The 27,947-nt window shown below is 38.4% G+C and overlaps 1 protein-coding gene and 1 long non-coding RNA gene across 3 annotated transcripts in view; one reads left to right on the top strand and one right to left on the bottom strand.

Moving 5' to 3' along the window:
* The window catches only part of LOC135258202 (uncharacterized), a 7,851-nt gene extending 4,800 nt beyond the window's left edge, over positions 1-3,051 (top strand). Inside the window, exon 2 of the long non-coding RNA XR_010330902.1 lies at positions 1,261-3,051. This is a non-coding gene — a long non-coding RNA (uncharacterized LOC135258202). The remainder of the gene's footprint in view (positions 1-1,260) is intronic.
* On the bottom strand, positions 2,405-27,947 carry LOC135258200 (uncharacterized). Of its 2 annotated transcripts, XM_064341501.1 has the most exons (25): positions 27,781-27,947; positions 27,193-27,322; positions 26,408-26,548; positions 22,571-22,708; positions 21,964-22,115; positions 21,502-21,605; positions 21,127-21,319; positions 20,651-20,782; positions 18,649-18,792; positions 16,561-16,693; positions 16,058-16,199; positions 15,391-15,527; positions 14,260-14,371; positions 13,337-13,400; positions 10,113-10,307; positions 9,675-9,820; positions 8,871-8,989; positions 8,080-8,204; positions 7,768-7,865; positions 6,735-6,871; positions 6,436-6,560; positions 5,514-5,659; positions 4,727-4,829; positions 4,234-4,376; positions 2,405-4,115 (listed from the first exon to the last, which is right to left on the bottom strand). In XM_064341501.1, exons 1-25 carry the CDS (start codon positions 27,787-27,789, stop codon positions 3,998-4,000), a joined length of 3,186 nt encoding a protein of 1,061 aa, XP_064197571.1. In that variant the 5' UTR covers positions 27,790-27,947; the 3' UTR covers positions 2,405-3,997. The 2 variants fall into 2 exon arrangements, with proteins under 2 accessions (XP_064197571.1, XP_064197572.1); XM_064341502.1 differs by lacking the exons at positions 16,058-16,199; positions 16,561-16,693; positions 18,649-18,792; ... (6 more) ...; positions 27,193-27,322; positions 27,781-27,947 and having other exon boundaries at positions 15,391-15,886.

Raw genomic sequence — 27,947 nt, 5'->3', positions numbered from 1 at the left:
TAGGACAGAAGGACCTAGCTGGCTGTTCCTTAGCCGTTTGACTGCAGTGCTCCAGACAGACGTGCACAGCGGACAGAGAGGGAGAGTAAGAGGTTCGGTAAGGGAGAAGCAGAAATTGACATGCGTGGTTTCACAAGGCAGTGTGCTTCAGAATTTTTTGTGGTTGTCATTTGTACCCCCTCTTTAGGGCAGAGGTACACTGTGAGTCTTCTCAGATAGAAAGCCTGTGTTAGGGCACAGTCTGGGGTAAGGGACGCAGGAGGAGGCCTCTGGGATTGTGGTGGAATGGCCTGGGAAGGGGATGCACCCGATCTCCGGTTCCCACCAGGTCCTGTTCACCTGGACATTCTCCAGAAAGAATCTTCAGATCTAGATGCAAGCATGCCGCTGAGGATTCTGGGAAACTCTTGTGACTGTGACTTATGACATGACTGTGGCCTGCTGCTCCCCAGGAAAATTTCACATGTGCACACACACATGCACACACACATGCATGCACGCATATTCAGACATATTCAGACATGCAAGTACACAAATTTTATTTACATATATACACACAAGCACGCATGGATGCAAACACTACCATGCAGATACACATGTACAAACACAAACTCACACACACACACACACACGCGTACACACACAAACACACGCGCGCAAAGACACGAATACACACCAAAGTTCACACTTGTGTGTGAAAGAGCTTGTGCACCTGCTTGTATGGTGTGGGTTTTGCTGTCTGTTGCCATGACTCCTGGCCTCTTGGCCAGTGCTTGTGAGGTGGGGGGTGGGGGGGGGGTAGAGGGAGTTGAAGGGGTTCTCCTGGGGGAGTTTACCTTTGGGGTTTTATCTGTTTTCTTGGCAGAGGCATGATAATTAGTTCTCTTCCTGTTAACACCAGATGAAGCAACACTTATTTGAGAAAATTGTTGACTGTGCCTAGCCTGGTCTGTATTCTGATCTGTAGTCTAGAGTCAACAGACCACAATCTGAACTGTGTAAGATCCATGGCAACAACACACACACACACTATAACAGGCAGTTGTACAGCACAGAATTTAGAGGACCTTAAGTCCTGGAGGGTGTGGATTTGAAATCATAAATAGCATGCTGCTTTTGCACTACTCAGAAAAATACTATTCGTCATGTGAAAGCCAGATATGTCGACGGGCGGTATCTACAGCAGGAGAGGGAAAACGCTGTTGTCCTAGAAACAGGCGAAAGTCGTGTTTGAATGTTTTCCGTTCGTTTGGTCTCCAGGGAGGCGATCCGTTGGGATCACGAGAGGAGCCGCGTTACCACGGAGACTCAGGAGCACGGGAGCAGAACTTCCGACAGGCTCTTTCTTTCCGAATGCCCGCCGCCTTCGGCGCTGTATGTAGACCTGTAGACCTACGCACGGTGACACCAGAATCTCCGGCGGCCCGATTCTAACGACACGATTCTGACGGAGGCGGATCGGTGACATCATCTAACCGAAAAGACGGTTTTGGCGTGAAATACAACTCAGTTTATTCGTAACCCGAATTGTAGAATGTCGGCTCCGCTTGATCTGCAGTCGCAAACATTTTAAGAACGTCTTTATCCCTCAGATTATTTTTTTAGTTTCCAGTTTGCCAGAGTCAGTCTCCATTTATAGTGTTTCAGTGTTTATCACGAGGTAGTGTGGTGCAGTCATTGCCCAGATTAGTTGAATAGCCTACTTATTAATCACTTCAGCTGATATGGACAATGACCCGTCAGGCATATTCGCAGTGCAGTTGTTCAATCCAGACTGGAATAGTAGAGTTGGCGAAAAGCATTATGGGGTTTATATGACATTTTAATTTACTGGAATTCAGAAAAGTCAAGAAATATTTCCGTCAGTAGCTCTAAGTAGCTATTAAAAATAGCTAATTTGGCAAGCAAAAATAAATAATTTAAATTATTACTGCAATGGAGGTCAGGGAGAACACATACAGCTACAAATCTGCATATGAATTATGAATGAAATGTTATTTTTCTATTGTAAACATAAAAAATAAAAATTTTCAAAAGTAGGCCTGAAGAGGACACTGAAATGTTGGCCAGGAACAGCAAAGTATGTACTCTAGCGCCCTCTGGTGATATTATTTAATTCATTTAAAAGTACAAGAGATACTGGATTGTTTTTACTGTACAGGTAGGCCTGTGCACCTATTCTTACCTGTAGATGAGAATTCTTAGTAAATTAAGTCTTTTTTTATGTCACACTAGTGATATTTAAATGTATGTCACACTAATTATGAAACCATACATTTCATAATTATGCACACACACACAAACATACCGAGTCTTGGGCTGTCCTGCTGTTCCCATGGAAACATACTAAGCTGAGTGAGTGAGAGTTCCAGTGGACATTAAAATAAGTCAACCCAACATTCAGTGGCTTTGAGGTTTGATATATTTGTCCTTTTATACAAGAACGCATACAAATGGTTACACATATCTTCTAGAAGCTGGGAAAGAACACCGTGAAAAAATTAAGGCAAGGTCGTCAGCAATGAACGATCGCTGCTCTGATGATTAACTGAGTGCAAATAAAATCTTGGACACAACATTTTAGGAATGTGAAGTACACTTCTGATTGAGCTCATCTGCTAAACACTCATGACCACGGGTGTCCCACTGAGAGGCGTAGTGGAGCTGACTATCCAGGGCCTCAAGGCATGGCTGTTTGCTTTGGTCTAAAATTTTAAGGGGGCCCACAGAGACTGCATATGCACAGGGCCCAGAATTTCGTGGTACACCCCTGCTCATGACTGTACACGTGTCTCCTAGGATACCTACATTTGCTTGTTTAACTCTTACCCACCACCACAATAACAAATAACAGAAAATATCCATACACAAGCATAGATACTGTAAATGCTTAATTCATTTCCTTTAATCTCATGAGCTGAAGCGTTTTTTCCCCACTAATATGCCCACATGCTCATTATGCTGCTGTTTATCGTCCATTATATTTGGTACACAAATACGCTACATTTGCCGGTGAGTGCAGCTGATAAAATAAAGAGAAAAGAAAAATAAGACATTAAAATTAATTCTTCAATAATTAATATCAATTTAAAAACCCCGGAAGGTTTAAAAAAAATCAAAGAAAAAGAAAAATATTGAATCTCACATCTATCCAGAATGGCAAAATTTGTATCACTTTTTAATATTTCAGGCTTTTACCTTCCCTTGCGTCACAAAAATGAAATTACCATGGTAATGCTCCAGATTAACAGAGGTGCACTGAAAAGAACACCGTGAAAAATTTAAGGCAAGGTCATCAGCAATGAACGATCGCTGCTCTGATGATTAACTGAATACAAATAAAATTCTGAACACAACATATTTGTGAAGTACACTTCTGATTGAGCTCCTGCTAAACACTTGCATCCCACTCACGACTCTTCGCAAGTCTGCTGGGATCCCTGCATTTGCTCATTTAACTCTTACTCAACCCCAAAACTACAAAAGTAACAGACAACATAAAATATCCGTATACGAGCTTAGATATATAGTACTCTACACATTAAGCAATCTAATGAACTGAACTCTTTCTTTTTCCGAATTGATTATTTAGGGAAATTCCCTAATCATTCTTTTCTCTTTTCCCTTATAATGCTTACAATGTTTCTATTTATTTTCCATTGTATTTGGTTAAAATAGCCAGTGAGGATAGCTAATAAAAAAATAAACGAGAACAAGACATTTAAATTTCCTTGAATAATTCATATCAATTCAAAAACCCCCAAAGGTTTCAAAAATGAAAGAAAAATAAAAAATATTGAACATTCACCATACTAAGGACACTGGATTTAAGGTGCAAACAGACTGGGGAGGATGTCTCCCATCAAATCACAACTGCAGGATTTTTATCACTTCTGAATATTTCACATTTTACCCTGTGCCCTCACACTGCAAAAATCGAATTACCACGACAATGCTCCAGATTAGCCGAGGTGCACTGAAAAGGGAGAGTTCTCATTTACGCGCTTTCCTGAATTTGGCTCTCTCGGTACTTCCGTACCATGCTTCTCATGTCTTTGTTTGGCTTCAGGTCTTTTACTTCCAGAGGTTTGTTGTTGAATGGATCCGTTTTCTGCCTGTAAATGGGGGCGAAAGGTAAAACCACGACACAGCTTTTAAAAACGTATAACATAGAATTAAGGCTTGAGAACAATCATTAAAGACATTTTTAAGGGTACCTCATAGATGACTTACTTCGTCAGTGTATCTTCGATGGCCTGACGCTCATAGATATCTCCGTAAGGCGTCATCACTGGATCAATAAACATCTTTTTCGAGAGTTTGCAGATTAAATGCGAGGGAATTTGGGCTTGGCTCAAATCTTCAGCTACCAATTCCTGTTGAAATGAATAATCAAAATAATGTGTTTTATTATGAGAGTCATTTTGAAGAGGTTAGGCTTGGGTTATTTTTTAAACAAATGCACAAATCTGAAACTGTTCCCCAAACTGTTGGAGTAGCACAGATTCATCTACAATGTGATTGTATGCTGCAGAATTAAGATCTGCCTTCACTGGATCCTAGGGGATCTAACCCAAATAATGAAAAACCGCTCCAGACCAAGGGGTGTCCAGATACTTTTGGTCATATAGTGTACATAACTATCTCTTTATCTATGCCTCTTAATAACATTCACTTTTTAACCGGCCTAGTTACTATTAGTGTTACTGGTCTGTTTGACACCAACCTTCTCCATGTCCTCAATGGGTGTGGCTGCAGCTTGTTTAGTGCTTTTCTGGGCGTCCTCCTCATACTGTTCCCTGCTGGACTGGAACTGTTCAGCGAGTATGCTGTGAGATATTATACGTAATACAGTTACAGAGGTTAAGGCCAGGAGTGTAGCGTAATGATTAGGAAACAGGTCTTGCTAGTTTTCTCTTCGTTTTTTTGGCAACCTTTCTGTCCAAGCGGAAAACGATTAGTTTGGTTAACAAATAAGGCCGGATTTAATCATTTTATTGTTGCGAATCAGATAGGATACAGGAGATTTCTTGAAATGGTGTCCTATCTAGACATGACCCCCTGCAATGCCAAGGCTTTAGATTTGATTCCCTGGAGGGCTGCTGCTGGTGTAGCTAGCCATGTCCTTCTGTGTAAATTTACTGAGCGTAAAGAACGTAAGCTGTGCACGTCGCTCTGGATAAGAGTCTCCGCTAAATGCTTAAAATGTAAATGTACCGTAAGAGTTCAACTTCAATAGATTCAATACCATTTTAGCTAATCATTTCAGAAATCTGAAATGTCATTTTTCGTCTTGGTTTAATATTCATGGTTAGCTATAATATTTATACTTCAGAGACGGCATTGGCCGAAATGTATGCGTCTGCGTAGCAGGGGTAGGCTACAATTGAAAAATATTAGCAAAGAATTTAAAACATTTTGTGAGCACTGGATTTTCTTCACTCTTCACTTGAAGGTTATGTATTTGCTTCACCACTCAAAGACCAAGTGCATGCTGAACTTCATTTCATTACCTGTCTAAGGGATCCTCAGCTTCCGGTAAAATCAGGAGTCCGAACACCGCTTCCAGTATCTCTTTCATTGTTACGTGGGCAGAGTAGTCCCGATCAAATATATTGTGACAGATGCGTCCCACGCTGTTGACATTGCAGTGGTAAATCTGTTTTTACCTTAAGGAAATTACATGTACTTGGAGACGTTTAAGTACAAGAAAGGAAACATGTCTCCCTTACAAAAACATTATTTTCCTGGATATTTTATGGGTGGCAGAAATTTTAATGGATAGCTAAAATGTGTCTTTAAAAAGTACATCCCAAAAAACAAAACATAAAACAAAAAAACAAGATATTGCAAATGACACTGACCATTGGGAAATTAGTTCTACAGCCGACACATTTTAAAAACATTTTAATCCCCACCATCACACATTTTTTTCCCTTAATCCTAGTTTGGAATTAATCATCCTCACTTTGGGAGGGGTGCATACTAGCACGAATCTTCCAAAAACGCAAGCAGCCAGCGCAGCTTCTCGCCTTGCGGCCAGTCACCTGAGATAAAAAGCACCTGCAGCAGAACGCAGTATAGCTGCTAAAGATAGATGCAAGGCACCCACTGACCAGAAGATGTCGCTGTTTCACAATAACGCAGGCCTGACCGAACCCCATGCAAAGGCAATGCAAGCTGTGAAATTCCCATTGACAGTCATACACGACATTGCTTCACATTCAATTCTGAACCATGGATCACTTTACTAGTCCTTTAGCTATGAGACACCACATAAAGATGCCTTAATCTTCTCCTAATAATGGGAAGGCACTGATCCTGTTTAGTTGCTTATTTCAGAATCAAAACATTTATTTTAAAACCTTGTTTTTTGCCTTTAAAAAAGCCCAATATGACACCTCCAGGCTTGAGTCAGTCCCTGGGGAAGGATACAGGGGTGAGGAAGCGCACTAGGGGCGGTTTCAGGGGGTAATCTTCTCCAAATTGGCAGTAGAGCTCGAAGGCTCCTTCTGCATATGGTGTGTCAGGAGGCCCTTTCATTAGAATCTTCCAGAATCCTGAAAGGAAGCAGTATTAATGAAGTATATGTTTGGCTGTGGTTGCCGTGGGTCTGGATGGTTTCGTGCTTGTTATTTCACGAGTCACCAGTTCAGTGGCATGTTCCTCTCCTGTACCTTGCATAATAATGTTTTTGGTCAAATATTAGGAGTTACCTTCCCTGTCTTACTTACCGAAGTCGGTCTCTGAGGGAAGCACTGTGCAGTACGGATGTGGATCGACATGTAGATGTTTCAGTTCCTCCAGGATTCGTCTGTCCTTCTCCATAAATCGCCCTGTCTTGGATTCCTGAATTTTCTTTTTCAAAGCACTTTGTAGGAATATGGGTCACAAACATAAACAAAATTTGTTAAATGGTTTCCCCTGAAAATGGTCTCAACAAATTTAAATTTTAACATCCTTCAGGCTGTTCATTTGACAGGACAATGTCACCTCCATAAACTGTGGAGAGCTGACATTCCTATTTTTAATGAACAACCTATAGAAAAGTTCTTAAGTTACTAAGTTTAAGTTTACTTCTGGCATGAATCAGAACACATTGTTTGTGTGGATCTTATGAAAATATTATGACCTGGGCTGCATACTCATGCCAAGAGGTTGTTTCTATTTTTTGTGGTTTAAAATTGTCAGGCGAGGGGGCGGGAATGGACCCAAGTGCAGAGTAAAATGCCCAAAGTCAAAATTGGGGAAAACCAAAAGACTTTAATGACTGAACAGGGAACACAGGGAGCTGAACGCCTCGCAGGGCGACTAAGAAAAACACAAAGAAAACCTAACAAAACACGGGAAAACAAAAATACAAAACTTCCAAAAAACGTGGGGAACAGGGCAGGCAGGCAGGCAGCAAAAACACACAGGTAACCGGCAGGAACAGGAACAAAGGGTACAGAAACAAAAGGATCCAGCGCCTGAGTGAGGGAGAGGGAGACTTAAATAGGAGCGACGCAGACGAGACACAGGAGGGCACAATGAGCAATCAAGCCACAGAGAGGGAGGGGAACACGAGACAAAACGCAACTAATAATTGGATAACGAGAAACAATAAAACAATCAACTGAACACAAAACAGAGGTACCGCCATCTGGCGGCCCAACAGAGAACAACAAGGGGGAAGACAACAGAAGACAACAGAACCCTGACAAAAATAACCTCATAATAGGGTAAATTTCAGAGGAATGATCCCTGCACACCAAATATGCCACTTACTTCTGTGGCAAGGTTACTTTATGGCTTAATTCTTCAGGATGTAGAACTTCTGGCTGGTCATCAAAGCCACATGATTGAAAGATTTTCGTTAAATCAGCCTGGTAAGAGAAACAAACAAACAAAAAAAGATTTTTGACTTTTCATTAGTGTTCTTAAAAATGTATATCCATGGGGTAAGCTCACTAATCAGAGCTGAACCAGTAAAGGTAAAAAATAAAAATAAAAATAAATAAAAAACGCAGTTTCATGAAAATCTACTTTAGAAGGCAGTATGAAGTCCTAAAATCAAAATACCACTATGGCTGCACTCACCAGCGTCTGCACAGAGGATGCTTCAGATTTTTTCTTCAGTTTCCTTCTCTCCAGAGACAGCACTGTTTCCATTTCAAAGAGCCTTAATGCGTCTTTGCTTGTCTTTGGTTTGAAACAGCAACCTCCTGTGAAACATATTCTCTTATCTCTTATTAACATGCTGTTAAGTGTTTTTTTTTAAAATAGCTTTACATGGTTCATATCTGACATTATCAGAATAATTTCAATGTCATCTATGTGCAAATAGAACCCAATATATTTTTCCTCTCTCAAAAACCAAAATGACTAATAATGCGGGTGTATTCTGAATTTGTTTTTAATGTCTACCAAAAATGTGTGTTCTCTGAGGTTATATACAATACATCTCTTCACGTACCATATATCCCATTAAGCAGTACAGAGAAGAGCCTATACTTTGTTTTTACATATTTATGTTTCTCCATGATACAGTTCAAGCCATTTCAAAATTTCAGGCAGACTAAAAACTACTAGGGTAATGCTACAATTGTGTGGTATTTTCAACAATCTACTGTATGAACCTGCATCAAGATGGAATTAAAATATTATAAATTGCAATACTGCAACCCTTCATCACCGACCACTGACATTACATTACATTACATTACATTACATTACATTACATTCATTTGGCAGACGCTTTTATCCAAAGCAACATACAAAAAAAAGTGCATTTTCATGATCGTAGACAACTGCTGAACACAGGTTCAGTAAGGTACAATTACTTATTGACAAATAGCCATAGCTGATAAATTCATGAGAATGTTGCTGACCTGTCACATTGCTGATTCCATGCAGAACAGTGTTTTCCTTTCTTCCAAGGAGAACAGAATCCACAACTATGTTGGCATTAATCAGTCTGACAGCAACTTCCACCGGATCACTCTTAGAACTAACATTTTCAAAAGAAAAAAAAAACACTGAATTGAATCTTCAGTATATCTGAAGAGCATCCCCTTACAACAAATCTGTGCCTAAATTGTACACAATACCTATATCATTTGGTCTTCTATTATTCCTGTTAGCTTTCACCTTAGCTGTAACCTGCTTAACCCATTTTGTTTGCCATGATACAGTAGACCCCTTAGCATTTCTGCTACATTCCATTCTACTGCTACTTTACACTCTACTGCTACTTTACACCAGGCTGGCAAGTGAAGGATGGGCTCTCCCTCTATAGCTGGGTTCCTCTTGAGATTTCTTCAAATTGGGCAGTTTATTCTCACCACCGTTTGAGGGTTTTCTCCCCACTGGGAGTTTATACCTCATGTACTTGCTATTTGGGGGGTTCAGGCCTGTTTTTGATGTGTTTGCTCTTTTTTCTCTGAATCTTGCCTTGCTACTCTGTGAAGTGTCTTTGGGACAGTTCTCTGTAAAAAGCGCTATACAAATAAAATTTAATTTAATTGAACAATATAGACTACCATAAACAGACCAATGAAAATCCTTGGGATTACACAATATTAGATATTTGTAACAGTTTGTTATGCAGTATTTACAGGAAGTGATTTGGTATTGTACGTATGGTATTTCCTTTTTAATTTCCTGGACTTTACACCATTTAAATGGGGATTTACCCTTGGTCATGTCCATCAGTGAGACACAGCATGCGGAGTCTGCACTTTGGAAAACACTTCTTGACATTCTGGAGCTCAGAAAGTCCAAGATTTAAGGCATCATAGAGTGCAGTTTGGCCTTTTGGTTCAAGCCCACGAACGTAAGTCTGAAACACACAAAGACAAAATAAACCCAGACTGGGTATATTGGATCTGAGGCAATGCCTGGGGGTCTGGCTGTTGGATAGTCACTGTGGACACAAGGAATAGGGCTGTGAAATTTACATAATATTTAATAAATATACAGTAAATTTTCACAAGTTTTAAGCAGATTAGTTGCTAACATTTTTGTAATGTAAAGGGAAGAACATTTACATGATAACTTACTGTGTGTATATAGTTTTGCATATTTTAAATCATTAAATCCTTATACATTACAACTCGCATTAAACACATTACCCTGAAGGTTTCCAGTGACTCTGTGAATTTGTGGAATTTTACATCCGTTGCGACCATAACAAGTCCAATGGCGTGAGGAAAATCGTATGCCATGGTCCGGTCTGAAAAGCTATGGAACAGCTCTTTGACGGCCTCCATCCTGTTCCATGATGGGTAACACTGCGCAGTCATAGAGTGGCTTGCATCCACCAGCACCTAAAATAGATAATGCAGGACAAGATAATGCAGGACATTATCATACCCGAGAAGATTTTCTCTGTTATTAATCCTTATTAATCGATGCAGTGAGTCTATGAAATATGTAATGTATTACCTGATAATATGTAATGTATCTTAATCAGACCTGGGTCAAATACGTATTTATTTTGGATTCAAACACTGATCGTAAAGTTGTTTTCTTTACTGATCTTGTCTGGTGTACTGGAACCAATGAAATAATCTCAAAAAGTGCAAACCCCGCTTTCTGGTCATATTGGCAGCATAGAGCGTACATTAAATTTAGTGTCCTGCCGATCATGTTGGGATCACCAAACTGTAAGGATTAGCCATGGTCACAGGGAGGAAAACAAGTTTATTTAGAGATGTTTGCAAGGAGGAAAATCTCCAAGTGTACCTGACTCTATTAACATGTAATGTGGATGTGTGTGCAAATACGGGTTTGTGTTGACTGGTGTGTGCTAAAAATAGTGGCTGGCAAGACTTGTACTCCGGAGAGCAAGACTATCTACTGCTGCCAGGCATTCATCTAATTTTTCTCTGCCATTAACCCTTTGATGCACAAGCTATGCAAACCCCTTCTAATGCACAACATGGGTCAAAAATGACCCGTATTCATTTCCTATGTTATTTCATGCATGACTGAGTGTTTCTTTGCTATATCTTTTGAAATCAATTTATTTCATCATTTAATATTCCAAGTATTCATTAAATGTCTTGTTTTTGATTACCACAAATCATTATTTTTATTTTGCCTTTCTTACTTTATGAGCAAACATAGTTTTTGTATTTCTTCATCAAATTTACACACATGGGTCAAAAATGACCCACATGTATTCACTATGGAATTTGATATAAACTTTTGATATTTGTAAATGTTTGCAATTAGGAACATATTTACTGCGGACAACTATTCACCTGCCACACATTTCACAATTCAAGACGGCTGCTTTTGCACATCTGATACATGCAAGTCTTATTTTACAATTGTTTTACCTATTTTAAGAAAATATTTGATATCTTATGAAAGATAACTGTGCATAATATTTAAACATTAGGTTAAGGTTACCTTGACCTTGACATCCATTACTAGTGAGAAAGATAAATATGTCCAATACTATTAGCTAACTAGCTGTTGACATAATCTATTCTAGCTAGCTAACGTTAGCTAGGTCAACAAAATAAAACTCGAAATATAACAGTATATTGATGTGCATTTGAAAACATTCTTGTGCTTTTGATTTTCTTTATCAAGAGTGGTAGTATGGCTGGTCCCAGTCATTCCAGATTTACCAGATTTACTGCTAAAATGGTCATAGAGACTCTGCATGAAGAACAGGATGAGGAAGATGAGGAGGCAATTCTCGGTCCTGATTCTGAGTCTGAAATCTCTGATGATGACCTAGACTTTGTGCCACAGGGTCAAGCTGGAGTTATGGGTGTGTCTTGGAATCCATCTCTCCTAAATGAAGAAGACTCCTTTGATGACATACAAGACTCGTCTGATGAGTCCTCTGAAGAGGAAACTCAGACCCAGTCTAATAGATTGAGTAAAAAAGGGGTCTTAGTGGAATGAGCATCCCCCCGCTCAGGGCAGAACAAGAAGCCATAACATCCTGAGGAGCTGCCCAGGACCTGCACCCGGTTCAACAGCTGTTTCACCGAAAGATGCCTGGGATATGTCCATCAGTGACATAGCTCAGAATTTGGATTCAGTGGATCAGAATTTGGATTCAAATTATTGATCGAGGTGTGTCTGACGAAGGCTTCTTCTAAATCCTGCTTCCTCCAATTTTGCCGCAACTTTTAAAAATTGTTCGCCATTCCGCGTTTTTCTTCCATCCATGTATTTAAGGATATTTAACTCCTTTAGTTGCGATAGCATGAAGTTGGTCTCCTCGTCCATCCAGAAATGTGTTTTTTCACCATGATACAAGGGATGGCAAAACGGAGCTTTAGAATGTCGCCAGCAGTGTATCCGCGTGAGCTCGACAATGCATTTCTCGCAGAAAAGGTTGTTTGTCGCCTTTTTAAAAAAAGTTCATTACAGCGGTGATAGAAGTGGCAATAATTAAGTGGTATGGTGCTGTTAGCCTTTATTGATTGCCGTACAAGTTAATGTGAAGTAGCTAGCACAATCTGACAGCACTAACCCATAAAAATGTACTTTGAATGGTACTTGCTCAATCGAATGGTATATGTGAAAAACATTCGATTATAGTCAGCAGCACCAAAATTTTCTGTCACACCCTCAATAAACGGCAGAAGTCCCAGTAGAAGATTGAATTAAATCTTTTAAAGTTATATATTTTCTGAAACGTTATCGATTCTGCTTGGCCATCGTGAGCGTATAGTTGCTACGTAAATTACGGAACATGTGCAAAACGCCTAGGTCAATTGTAGTCCGACTGAAGCGTATACATGCCGTAGTAAATCGACCCGGAACCGCATTATCTAGGTATGTCAGTCCGACTTTGAAAAATTCGACTTTCTACGATTTCAGTCGGACTAAGGTATTTACATGATTTTTAAAAGTCCAATTTTAGCCGGACTAATACAATAAATCGACTTTTTCAAACATCATGTAAACCCACTCACTGTCCTTGCTCCTGCAGACCATAAGTGTTGGTGGGGTAAAAAGGTTCTGAGACTGTCCCAGGGAAATCTCCAGATTGCGAGGCAATTGTCTTTTCAGCTGTGTTTATGGCCTTTGGATCTTTACAACACCAATCCTGGAATTTGGCTAGAACAGCCAAAATTTTACCTTACAACAATTGGCTGGCTCAATTACACCAGGCAATATCGATAGAGCACAGAAAAGTATTTGAATCTAAAGCAAAAACATATTTGATCCAGGTCTGATCATAATGAAGCAATGTACCACTAAATTAATTCTAATTATATTTATATTTAATAATTCAATTAAACACAAAACAGTCTGTAATAGACTTAATGTTTGTTGATATATTTTGTTTAGTGATCTTAAATAAATCTTCATTTTCTGTTACCAGTATTGCTTCTTTTGGGACCCTGTTGATTAGGAAGGTCTGGTTCATTCTGAAATCTCCAAGTCTAAAACAAAAAACAATGTATTGATCAGTTCAGTGAACGTGAAAAAATATATCTTGGATAAAATAAAATTATTTACATTAAATTATTTACATCAATTACATGATTTATCCGTATTCAGTATAATCATTGCAGTTAGTATGTATGTTCTCTGCAAAGCCTAAAAACTATAACTGTAAAAGTGTAACCTAAAACCAATACATTATACATCACGCTGTGTGTTTTTATTTATTTTTTAATTTATTCAATGATCATCTTTTTAAAATGATATTGAACATTATGAGGTAATGGAACATATCAGTTTTAGTGTATGTTCTTAATTGACCAACACAATTGGTCATGTGAACACAATTTGTGTGTGATGGAGGATATTTTAGATGAGCTTGTAATGACCTGCAGGCTTTACAATGGCAAATATAAGGCATTTGGGGGTTCCTGGTCTAAGCCAAGAAAAGAACTTCTTGTTACTCCAAAGCAACTTGCACTGCAACAGTATGCCTTCAGGTTGTACACGTGTATATTACCTGATAATGGTCATTAAAAATTAATAATAAAAATAATATTATTTTCAATTGGAACTCTTATTATGTATGTATATAATCCAAGACTATTGTGCTGAAGGGAAGTACTGGCATTTACAAACTGATACTTGCATTTCTAATTATGAAAAAAATGAAATAAAATAATAAAATTAATAGAGTTTCTCTGTACAAGCTGTGCACTGCTTTGGAGCTAACTGAAATGTTTTTCTCATTTGTGTATCTGCATGTAGAATTTTACATCATCTCAAAATGTGCAGTGCTTTTAGGAGCCTAATGTTTTCACAGAAATAGATGAGTATCTGAAAAGTGAAAATACTTACTGAATTGCCAGCTGACGCAAATTTAACTGTTTTATTTTTCCAGTAAGAAAATCCCAAAAACGTCCCTCAAAAACCCTTGCTTTATGTCTTCCTTCACAACAGCAGAGGTTATCTGAGATTGGGGAAAAAAGACTGTTAGTACAACTTTCATGAATGATGACAGATGAAAATGATATAACTACAGTACCATGAAAAAGTATTTGCTTCCTTTCTGATTTCTGATATTCTGATATCCTCTATTACTGCATATTTGTCATACTGAATGGCTTCAAAGCTTCAGACAGATGTAATATTAGACATGAAACCTGAGTAAATAGAAAACACATTTTTAAAAATGATTATTTTATTTATTTAATGAAAAAAGTTACCAAACACCCATATCATCCATGTAAAAATGCAACCGCCCTATTAAACTTAATAACTGGTTCTACCACCTTTAGCGGCAATAACTGCAACCAAACGCGTCCTATAATTTGATATCTGTCTTTAACATCATGTTGAGGAATTTTAGGTTTTCGAGCAGGAACTGCTTGTTTCAGGTCCTGCCCCAGCATCTCTGTTAGGTTCAAGTCGGGGCTTTGAATCCAGCCATTTAGATGTGGACATGCTTTTGTGTTTTGCATCATTATCTTGCTGCATAACCCAATTACACTTCAGTTTCAGATCATGGACAGATGACCAGATATTCCCCTTCAGAATTTTCTGGTTCACAGCAGAATTCACAGTTGCTTCAATAATGGCAAGTCGGCCAGGTTCCGAGGCATCCCCACACCATCACACTACCACCAGGTTTGGCTGCTGGTATGATGTTCTTACTATGAAATGCTGTACTTGCTTTACACCAGACATATTGGGACCTGTAGTATTCAAAATGTTCCACTTTTGACTAATCTGTCCTTACACATTACCCCAAAAAGATTTGGGGATCATCCAGGTGCAAATATGAGATGAGCATTGATGCCTCTCTAGGCTAGCAGTGGCTTCCTACTCTCCCATGAATCCCATTTTTTCCCAGCCTAAGATTATGAGCACTTATGAATGATGCAATGTGACATTAACTGCTAGACTGTAGACATGGAATCAACAAAATCCTAATTAAGTAAACCAACTATTCACAGAATAGCATCATACCTTCGCTGATGTACACAAGATTATGTATCTCGAGTCCTAGACTCATTAATTGTAAAGGTGGAACTGGTAGCAGGTAAGAGTACGTAGACATGCCCTCGGTCATCTCATCAAATGTCTTCTCTGGATTAACCTGAAAACTACATAGTAGAAGTCAGGTTAATTCTACATAAAGTGTTAATTAGTGGACCTGGGTCTACTCCTCAAAACTGTTGAAATACCAAACTAACAAAAGATCTCAATGAGAAACACATACAATTTATTGGGGAGGTTTTGCCACATTTTTAAAAGTTATTTTCCTTTCTGGATTTTTGGTGGTTTGGGTTCAGTCTTTTCTTGCCTGATTTTTCTAATTTATCTGATGTTAACAAATAAAATAAAAAATTGATATTGCATTTGTAAAACTAACACTTGCATTTACTGTATTATAACATGTTCTAAAGTAATATCTTCATCTTTTTTTCTTAAATAACAATCAATTGCCATATGTTTTTGTCAAAAAGGTGAACATTATCTGTAGTTTATTTCAGTATATTAATACATTGCATTTTGTTACATTGCCTTCAGCAACAATGAATGTGCAAATGCTTTATAAAAATTAACCATTATTACAATATTATTTACATCAAATATCTATGCTATGGGATGTCCACTCAAAGTGAAAGCTTACTTGCAACCAGAACCAGAGGAAATCCACAAAGTGAACCTGCTGTTCCGAGGAACACTAAATAAAATACACTCAATATCGGTTGCTCTCTGGATCGATGTTTCCTTGAGGTTTCCTTCACTGCAACCTGGGATTTTTTCCCCACCTTGCGTAAATACACAAGCAACGTTAAAAGACAACGTTAAAGACAAAACAAACCAAGACTAACCTGGGAATGTATTTGAACACACTGAAGAGGTCAGAACTCATAGAAATCATTTTCACACCTCAGGATGCATTATCAAATATTTGTCTGCTTTTAGTAATCCTGCAATCCTGTCCCCACAGCTATTTTAGTGAAGCTATGTATTGTGCAGTGTTTAACCCCCCCTCCCCCCCCCCCCGCAAAAAAACTAATTTAAGGAGGGCTCACATTAGTGCTTCCTTTCTATCAAGTGTAGTTCAGATGCAAAGTCTCTTCCCCCTCCTGCCATCCCTCAAAAAAGTAAGTAGTGACATTTCCTCACTCCTTATTTTGTCCAGAACGTATGCTCTCTCAAAAACTGAGCGTATCCCAGGAATGCGAACAGGCTCCCAGAGGGTTTTTCCCGATCCTTCACAGTACAAAGGTATTGTTGCACAGACCTCATTTTCCTCATCCTGAAAGGATCAAATAAATAGATTTATCAATATTAAGTACAAATTGCTCACAATATAAACTTTTTTTTAGCAATACAAACCAGCCAATATAACAATATTTTAAAAATGCTAGAATTTAAGAAAGTAATCCTAAATAAAATCAGCATCATTGTGCTTTGTCCGTTCATACACTTCAATCTTAGAAGAAAGAATTCACTTCCTCATCAATTATTTAAACAGAGACAATTAAGAAACACATTTTAAAACTTAAAACACTAAGAAAGTGTAACATGCAGAAACATTAACTTACAGAGAAAGAAAACTGATACACATTAGAACAGTGGTAACCAGCCCTGTTCCTAGAGATCTACCATCCTGTAGTAATTCATTTCAACTCTAATTTGGCACACCAGACTCTCCTAATTGGCAGCGCAACCAAATCTCTAGCTGTTGAATGAGTTGTGCTTTATTATGGTTAGAGTGAAAATCTATGGGATAGTGAATCTCCAGGATCATGGTTGATGACCACTGCATTACAATATTATATACAATATGCTTTTTTTTTTTGTATCGCTTTATTATTTTCCTATCAAGTGTCTTTGTGATAGTGCCTTTATAAAAAGCAGTATACAAATTAAACTTAATTGAAATTAAAATGTAATGTACAGTTCAATATCACAATATTACATAAAATCCCATGACATCATGGTATATTTATGGTATATAAATATTAAATTATAATCTCCCTCATCAGTGATTTCTCTGTCCTTCCTTGACAGGTTTATCAAGCTGGCCTAAGACCAGCTACGCCTCAAAAACCATTTTACTGTTAAGGTGATGATGACAGCTTAACATCAGCCAGTTTACATCTGTTGCGATGGAAATCGGGGTTAACTTCTGCTGTTGGCATTTGGAGAATCTGAGCCTTGCATCAGGGTTTATTGTTTCTTGGTGTTTGGTCTTGGTCTTACAATTAATCTGGCATTTTTACGATTTCATCTCTGGTATTTTGGAATATTTGGCTCTTTTGGTTTTTGAACTTTGATCTTGGTTTTCCTGGTTATCTTGGGAGAAACAAGCTGCGGTTTGGTATTTGTATCTGTTGTAACATTTGTAGTTGAACCTTTGTCTTTAGTGTAGATGTTGAATATTCATAACTTAATACATTTCTTAATTTTAATCTAATTCTGAGTTGTATATTTTCATAAAAGTTGATCTAATAGTTCTAGGCCTATACCGTGTGCTTTGATTTGTGCCTGCCAGAGGCAGAGAAATTTCACACAAAAATCAACCCTTGTTAATTGTGCAGACTTTTGTAAATTCAATGGAATACACAATCGGCCACATTTATAATATCTCCATCTGTTATTTCCGCTATCCTCTCTCAAATGCATATGCAATGAGGAGAGATATGCACCTTGCAGTGATTCATGTAGATGACACGTATTCAGCTCTCCTAGCCATGTGTGCCTGTTTGTTACATAACACGCATGTTTCTGAGGCAGATTGTGTCACATCTGCACCTGAAACAGCTAACAAAAAGCTTAGTACTTCTGGCCCATAGTTTTTTTTCGATTTGCACACTTTTAGATTTGTAATCAAACAATTGGGGGACTATGTGTAAAAACTGCTGTAATTTCTAAAAAGTGTAACCAAAATGTATAAAAATACCCTTCAATAAAAATCTGCACTTTAGCCACATGTGAATTGTATGATTACAAATCTAAAATTGTGGAGTACAAGAAAAACAATGTGCCTTTGTCCTTATGAATTGCTTAGTTTCTGCGAAACACGTTGGCAAAAATTTAGTTGTATATTTGTAACTTGGAATTACTTTGATATCAATCACTTGGTACACAAACATCTTTTTAGGAATTGTGTTTCTTTTCTAGTTTTATCCATGTACATGAGAGTGTATACCTAGAGTAACTTGGCTTTTTTATGTGGATGGTATTTTTGTTGAGGTTATAATATACCTTAGACTGAGACATCAGGTAGGCCCAGCAAACATTTGAGTACTCAAAAACCTCTGAGTCTTCGATGATCTGAGGACTTGTTTTTTTGGCTCTGCTGGGCAGCAGTTCTCTGAAGAGTAAATATAGTCCTTCAACAATTGCAATCTAAAATAAATAAATAGGACATATTAACATGTGAAGGACACAACAGACATACAGTGCCATGAAAAAATATTTTTCCCCTTCCTGATTTCCTCTATTATTGCATATTTGCCATACTGAATGGTTTCGGATCTTTGGAGAAGTAAACCGCAGGAGTCAGAGTCAACACCCAGCAATTGTTATTATTATTACTATTATTATGAAACAAGTTATCAAACACCCATATCACCCATGTGAAGAATTAATTGTCCCCCTTAGTTACTCAATCAACAAATTAACCAAATGTAATTGATAATTAGATTCAGCTGATTGAACTCAGCCCAGTTGAATCTAAACCCCACTCATACTGAACTATACCATCAGAGTGAAGTAGTCACCACAAACCACTCCAAACACTTTCTACAAACACACTATGCCACAATCAAAGGAAATTCCTGAAGAGATGAGGAAAAAAGTTGTTTAAATATATCAGTCTGGAAAGGGTTACAAAGCCATTTCTAAGGCTGGGATTGAACCACAGTGAAAGTCATTATCTCCAAATGGAGAACATTTGTAACAGTGGTGAATCTTCCAAGGAGTGGCCAGCCTGTCAAAAGTTCAAGGGTGCAGCAAAAGCCCATCCAGGAAGTCACAAAAGATCCCATAAGAACGTAAATAGAACTGAAGGCCTCTAGCCTGAACTAAGGTCAGTGTTCATGACACCACAATAAGAAAGAGACAGGGCAAAAATGGGATTCATGGGAGAATAGCAGGTCAGAAACAGGTGGAAACAACTACCAACCAAGGGAAAACAACAGTGCTCGGCTCATATTTTCAAAATAGCACTTGGATAATCCCCAAACCTTTTGGAATAATGTTCTATGGACAAATAAGTCAGAAGTCAAACTTTTTGGATAACATGGCTGCCATTATGTCTGGTGGAAAGCAAATACGGCATTTCACAGTAAGAACATCATACCAACAGTCAAACACAGTAGCAGTAGTGTGATGGTGTGGGTATGCTTTGCTGCCTCAGAACCTTGATGACTTGCCATTATTGAAGGCTGAGCTGAAGCAGAAGCATAATTGGGTTATGCAGCAAGACAATGATTTGGAGTGGCCTAGTCCTAGTGGCCTAGTTCTGACTTGAACCCAATAGAGGTGCTGTGGCAGCATGCTGAAATATGTACCAATTTACTGAATTCAAGCAGTTCTGCAAAGAAGAGTGAGCTAAAATGACCCCACACCAATGTGAAAGACTGATATCAAATTATGGGAAGCATTTTGTTGCAATTATTGCTGCTGGAAGAGGTGTAACCAGTTAATTTTTCACATGGGTGATATGGGTGTTTGATAGCTTTTTCATTGAATAAATCAAATAAAATTAAAAGGGTTTTGTGTTTGCTCTGGTACCCTTTCTAATATTACATTTTGTCCAAAGATCTGAAACCATTCAGTATAAAAAAAATATGCACTAATAGAGGATATCAGGAAGGGGGCAAATACTTTTTCAGGACGCTGTAGAGTTTTACATCTTCAAAGATATGTGAAATCTTTAGAAATGCCTCACACAATATTATATGCCTGACTAGTTTATTAGACTTGCACTGGCTGCTGAATTGCATGATAGCTGGCACTCTCCTTTGGATTCTACCTGGCTACACAAACTAGAGAATTATATTGGCATTACAGAATAAGTACTAGCAGTTTAGCTATCTATGAAAGTCATATAGTATAGAACTTGACATATAGTCGCTCATATGAGTGGCGTGTAATGGTCTACATCTATGTGCATGCAGAATATTAGTAAAATGTTTCTTTCATATGCTGTATGTGTGTGTGTGTGTGTGTGTTTCTGTTCAATGTGAAGCAGATGTATCACCTTCTGGTTCCTGGTCCCAAATTGACTTTTGCATAGTAGTTGATATAAAGCCTGGGCTAATGCATTGCATCCAGTGAGCTTCCGAATGTATGCTGCTACTTTCTGAAATGTGTGACTTGAACGGTTTTCATACTGTAGAATAATAAAAGAAGTGAATTAATCATCTACAATAATAATAATAATAACAATAATAACAATAATTATAATAATAATAATAATAATAATGTTTGGCAGAATTATGGCAATGAAATTCAGTTAATTGACTGGATTTTCATCATAGAACAGTATTCAAAACTCATTTCATGAATTGACGGAAGTAAATCGAGTTGCTCCCAAAACTGATAAATAGTCACTGTTTTGTTAAATGAAAACATATAACAAATGACATTTCCACAATAAAAAATGGCTTACAGATTGCATACTGTCATGTCGTGGATTACATTAGGGGTGTAAGAAAAGGGGTGATCATAGCTTACAATGACATGTAATGTTGAGAAGAAGACACTCATTCCCTTCTGTGTTTGTGGAACTGAAGGGGAAATGTCAGCCAGAAATAATACTGAATCATAGGTGTATATGTTTTCAAATGAAGACATTTGGAAATGAACCACAGACTGGCTGCTGATCTCAAGATCTTTCAAGGATTGTCCAGGTCCTCCTCCTATATCTCTGCAGGAAAATAATGACATGTTACACTTAGAATTCAAACATTCATTTTTAGTTTACATGATTACATGATATCAGGAGGCTTGTTTATGGGGTAAAATTAAAAGAGACACCAGTTTATTAATGCAGAATAGCAAAAAAATTATAAAACACATGACAGAAATGGTGAAATAAATTGCAGCAACCTAGCATGCAGGACATGTACAGGTATTCCGCTTTCTTTGGACAGCTTCCTTCTCAGGTCCCACAGTGTGTCTTTTTCCAAGTCCAACTGAATTTCATAGTCTCCCTGTAGTGTGATATAGTGGTTAGTTGGTGGTGGTTAAAACTTAATTGGCATCGGAATGGCTGTGGGTTCAAATCTTACATAGGGAGTTTGAAGTTAAGCATGATGACTTTTAACCTTAATGTGTACATTATAGAAATTTGGGGTTCTCTCCCATGGATCATGCACTCTCACTTGAAATGTCCCAAGCTCCCAAGACTTCGGTAACCACTAATTAATCAAATGAAATTAAGTTTGCCTATTATCTCTGCAGCTGGAGTTGGTTTTGCCTGTTTATGGGTTTCTGGAAAACTTTTGATAAGGATAATGAACTAATACATGCAACAAATTCAAATGCATTTAACTGGATTTAGATACACACCTTGATCATGATGTGGCACCGGACTGTGTCATCCCCGGGAATCTCACTGGTCTCCTGTGAAATGACTGCTGGTGCGGCCAAAATGTTATGCTTGGGTGTAAATATGACGTACAGCTCACTTCCATTTTCAATGTGCCTGTCCTTTAAACTCCCTGGAAAAAGAGGGAACGAAATATTTGTCAGCCAGTGAGTAGCACATGATCTCATCTTCTGGTTATGATACCCTGTGATGCTATATTTGATTCAGTAAATTTATTTGCATTTGTATTTCAATACATTTTATTTATGCCTCACACCTGACAGTAAGGATTGAGGTTTTGGATGAAACTCTGATTGGGTGTGGTTTATTTTATAGCATAACAAAGAAAGGCTGATTTGTTGTTCACTCATCAATGACGCTATATCTTTGTCAGGTTATAAACCCTTTTGACTGGTGTATAGGATTGCCTTATTATTATTATTATTATTATTATTATTATTACTGTTATTGTTGTTTTTGTTGTTTATGCAGTTAATTTGGATAGTTTCTTAATTTTTCATTTTGAGATTTTAGTCATAAAAATTATTGCTGCAGAAATGACTTTCAATCAGGTACTCACGTACTCACATGTGTTGAAGAAAGGATCGTCTGTTAAAGGCATTCCGTCTACTGTGTAAATACACACGGCTTTGTCATTGCCTATTTGTTCCTGAAAACCAATCCGGAGCATCAGATCATCCAGCGTGTTCTGAGATGGATCCATGTCTGTGTGTTGATAAATAAAAGAATAATTAAAATATAACGGGTAAGAGAAAAAAAAAAGACAGAGGTACATTTAATAGCCAAAATACTTGGGATCCTTATGACTGGGTTCCCCTTGACTGTTCACTCTCAGCGTCTGAAAATTTTTTTTGGCACACTCAGAAAATTGGGCTCTTTCCTTTCATTCATTTCATTTAATTTCCTTTCATTCGTTGTGTCATTTGTTGTAGTAAAGCTGTAAAAAAAGCCTCCTATCAGCACAAACTAAGCAATGCCAACTGAAGAACACTGGCATACCATCATCATTTCATTCACCAAATTAATCAGAAGGAATATAGGTTGTAGTGTAGTATAATTGGTATGGTACTGGTTTTGTAACCAGAAGGTCACAGGTTCCCGGGTAGGACACTGCAGTCAGGGGTGTAGCACATTATTCTGGGCCCTATACATAAGCAGTCTCTGTGGGCCCCCTTCCTCTCTTGATCCATGTCTCTCACGCATCATTCCAGGCTTTTCGAGGGTCCTCCCCCCATTCAAGCCCTGGGTAGTCAGTCCCACTTTTCCCCCCACTACGATGCCCCTGACTGCAGTTGTATGCTTGAGCTAGGTACTTAACCTGCATTGCTTCCGTTGTATAAATGCAATGTAAAAGTTGTGTAAGTTGCATAATATGAGCTGTTGTGTAAGAGCGTCTGCTAAATGCCTGTAATGTAATGAATGGTTGGAAACTTTTTTTTTCGCTAAAACATCAACTACAACATGCCACACTGTGCTACACATTTATACCCTAACTGAAGAAGAAGATTTAAATTTATGGTGTTTGAAGAATGCATGAGCTGGACCAGTGTTAAAGAGTGTGGTCCCACTGTGAGGCAAATTCTGTGTACTACATACATTATACAGTTACGCCCTTCTGTCTTCGTTTGATTTAGATGACCGGCTGTAACTGTAAAACTGCTGCTCAGCATCCTCAGTCCAGGCAATAGCATTCACACAAGCATGCAAGTTCATGAAAATGCATCACTTAGGACAATATACAAAAGTATGTGGACACCTGAACATCACACGGATATGTACTTGTCGAACATCTCATTCCAAAACCATGGGATAGTTTGCCAGTCCATCGCAGGGCACACACACGATTCACTCACATACTCACACCTAGGGGCAATTTAGACTCTTCAATTAACCTACATACTTGTCTTTGGACTGTGGGAGGAAACTGGAATACCTGGAGGAAACCCACACGGACACGGGGAGAACATGCTCCACGCAGAAAGCATCTAACCAAGGAACTTCTTGCTGTGAGGCGACAGTGCTACCCACTGCACCACTTTGCCACCCTGGCTCGCAGTCGGAATTCCAATTAATCCAAAAGGTGTTTGATGGGGTAGAGGTCAGGGATCTGTGCAGGCCATTCAAATTCTTCCCCACCAAACTCCCCAGAAAACCATTTCTTTATGGATTTTGCTTTGTGCACGGGGGCACTGTCATGCTGAAACAGGAAAGTGCCTTCCCAAAATGCTAGATAGTGAAGCATGATTCATCACTCCAGTGTGTGTTTCCACTAGTCCACTGGCAGTGTGCTTTCCACCAATGCAGTTGATTCTTGGAATTGCGCATGGTGATCTTAGGCTTGTGTATGGCTGCTTGGCCATGGAAACCCATTTCATGAACCTCTTGACTAACAGTTCTCGTGCTGACGTTGCTTCCAGGGGTAGTTTGGAACGCTGTACTGAGTGTTGCAACTGAGAACATGATTTTTACATGGTGTATGCTTCTGCACTCAGCAGTCCCATTCCATGAGCTTGTGTGGCCTACCACTTTCGGGAAAGCTATTGTTGCTCCCATACTTTTCCACTTCACAATAACAGCATAAAGAAATTTGATGAACTGACTTGTTGGATAGTCACTGAGCTCTTCTGTACGACCCATTCTACTACCAAGCATACAGTCAATGGAGATTGCATGGCTGTATGCTTGATTTTATGCAACTGTTACCAATGGGTGTGGCTGAAATAGCTGAAACCACTAATTAGTAGGGGTGTCCACATACTTTTGGAAATGTAATGTACAGTAGCTGTTAGAGCTGGCAGACCCTTGGCATAAATCAACCAGGAGGAATTTCACTTGGGAAACATGGTTGTCATGCCGACTCAGATGCTCCCTCCCTTGGGTAATGTTATGAGGAATATGTGCTGTCGCCATCGAGATATACAAGAACTGGAGATGGTTTCTGCTTACTGGTTCCATTGATTCCTATGAGAGCTGCTCATTGTCGCATGAAGCCAATTCATGGAGGCTGCTATGTTTGTCTATGGAGCTTTTGGCACCAGAGTGTGCGCACTATGTACTTAAACAGGAAGGATCACGTGAACCCAATGACGGGGGTAAGCTCCTATAGAGCTTTCAAGTTATCTGACAAGCTGTGACATTGCAGCTAGGAGCTGGCTAGCTACAGAATTTTAAGAAGACAAGGCCACCGCAGAGCGTGGCATATGCCCGCAACCGTACGTTGTGAACCACATAATGTACCACAGTGGACTTGACCACAGGAAGGCTGGTTTCTATCGGTGACGCCACCACTCATTCAAGATGGCAGCCGTGGTGGGCCATATTTAATGAGCGGTGGCGTCAATGATCGAAACCAACCTTCATGTGGTCAAGTCCAATTCACCACCAAAAAATCAGCCTGATCAACAAAGGTGTTTTCTGTTAAATGAGTGGAAACCAAATTGTTGACGGACGACGGACAGATGGACGGACGGACGGGGCCTTGACGTAATGCCCCTCCTGCCTCCTACGGAGGCCAGGGGCATAAAAACAAGTGACTGATTGCAACAAGGACATTTCTAATGTGCTTTCTAAGATTTATGCAAGTTGTAGTTACCTAGCTAATTAAGTGACTATTGTGTTTAACAAGCTGAGCTGTCAAACTGGCTAGCTACAACTAGCCAGTTATCTGACAGCAGAACAGTTGTAACTGTATCTAGCTAACTAACTTTTCTTAACAATACAAGCATTTGGTGGAATTTGAGTGTTACAGAAGTCATTATACAACCCCAATTCCCAAAAAGTTGGGACGGTAAATGAAATGCAAATAAAAAGAGAAAGCAGTAATTTGTAAATTTACTTTGATTTGTATTCAAACAAAAACAGTATAAAGACAAGGTATTTCATGTTTTACCTAATTAACTTCACGGCCAGAAACATGATGGTGAATCACAGCCTCATACTTGTTCAGGCGTGGGTGTGCCCATGCATGCAGGGGCATGCACTGTGACGTAAAACCATGCGGACCAAATTGGAATCAAAGAAAAAAGATGCCTTAAACACGCATGTGTCAAGTTTTAATAGAAGACGGAGACAAACGTTTCAGCGTTAGATTTTTTCAGTGTGTGTCCCATGATGCTCCTGGTCACAGCTGGAGTCTATTCCAGACTATGGAGCTCATCTGCATCTTAGATGGAAACACCATGGAAGATACCCCCGGGACCACTGTTTTATAATGGGACAACTAAAAACAGCTCTTAACTATAACTCAATTGGTGACATGAGGGATTGTCAATTTGATTTCGGTAGTCTATTTTATTTTTGACAATTGCTTTAATTTCGCCTCGATTACTGATTGTATAGCATTTAGGAGAAAATCCATGCCAGAATCGGTAATTTCAAGGTATAATACTCAGGAAGTTCTCTTACCATTGATCTCTTTGGGCTCAGAGCATTTGGGGAAGCTGTATGTCACCTTGAATGCCTCCGTCGACTTTTCTATCATGCTTCCAAGCTTTTGAATGTGTGTCTGCATGTTTGCAAATCTTTTCTTCTCTAATTGAGATAAACCTGGGAGGGGGGAGGGGACACTTAGATCAAGAAAACAACACGGAAAAAAACACTTGATAATTTCTCTGAAATAAACACTAGAGCCTATCTTGTATTCATGCAGATATTCCACTGAGGATGCAAGAATGCAAATATAATATATCATAATGTACAAATAAAAAGATTCTATTTTATTTATTACAATAAAATACACTCATACAAACAAGGTTTTATTAATATGTGATAAGTTTGCCAGAAAAACTCTCAGAGAATACTAGAGACCACAGTCCTGATTTATCTTTGTTTGTGAAGAAACTGGCTGTACTGCATGCAAATAATTTGCATGACAACAACAAAGAGGAGTTATCTTAAATCCAAGTCACATATGATGACATTCACAAAACAAAGGTATTCAAAATGACTATACAGGTTCTGCTGAAACCAAACTGGCCAGACAAAGAATAGCACAGTACTCAAAACCATTTTTTAAATGAGCATTTTTGAATTACATTATAAAACACAAATTATAAAAATAATCTTTAAAAAAATCTGTTTCATGAAACACAATCAAAGAAAAAAATTGTTTAATATTGTACTGTAGTTTACTAACATTTTAAAATGTTTGGGACTGTCACTTTCAGTGCAAGACATAAAGGGCTACTCACCTAAAGTTGCTAAGATGTCATCATCAATACTATCAATGAAGTCTCTCTCATCTTTTACCCCAATTTCAAGAAATGCATTGTAGTAAGATTCCAATCGGAACCTCTGAAGTAGGGAGAATATCTTTTCCAACTATAAAGACACAAAAGACATAAAAATGGCAACTGAGTTATAATTAAGTATTGAAAATTTCTCTGAGCAATCATAAACTTATAAACAATGAATTGCGCAATTACAAAACAATTAACACTGCATTTTTCGTGTATCTAAATGTATTTTGCCAGCAGTGTTTCAGTCACAACTTTAATATATAGACCATATATTTTAAGACCATATATTTAAATAGCGAGTGATGTACTTAAAAATGAAATCAAAGAAACCCAGCTGTAATTGTTGTGAAATGCAGAGCTTGCAATTATTTCCGTTTTAAGTTTCATTTGAGTTATTCCTGATTCAATATGCACAATAAAAAACCATGAATAAACGTCTAATTAGCATCAATACAATGTATCATTATTAACGATATCTGAGTAAAATACACCTGTTTATGAATAATCAGCTTACTTTAGTTTATTTTGTGGAGACATTACCTTAGACATCGCGGCTGCACCAAGGTCAGTGCTGTTGTGTGGAACTAATACTTTAAGTTTCACTGTTCCTGGAAAAGGTGGAGCTGAAACTTTCCGCAAACGGTCTGGGTGTGTCCATTGATGTAACCCATTATTTGGTTAAACCTGCATGTGCATTCACCTGATTA

Source organism: Anguilla rostrata, chromosome 6 (genome assembly GCF_018555375.3).
Source record: "Anguilla rostrata isolate EN2019 chromosome 6, ASM1855537v3, whole genome shotgun sequence".
Taxonomy (NCBI): Eukaryota; Metazoa; Chordata; class Actinopteri; order Anguilliformes; family Anguillidae; genus Anguilla; species Anguilla rostrata.
Note: the sequence above shows the minus strand (reverse complement) of the source record. Positions and strands in the feature narration are given on the sequence as shown.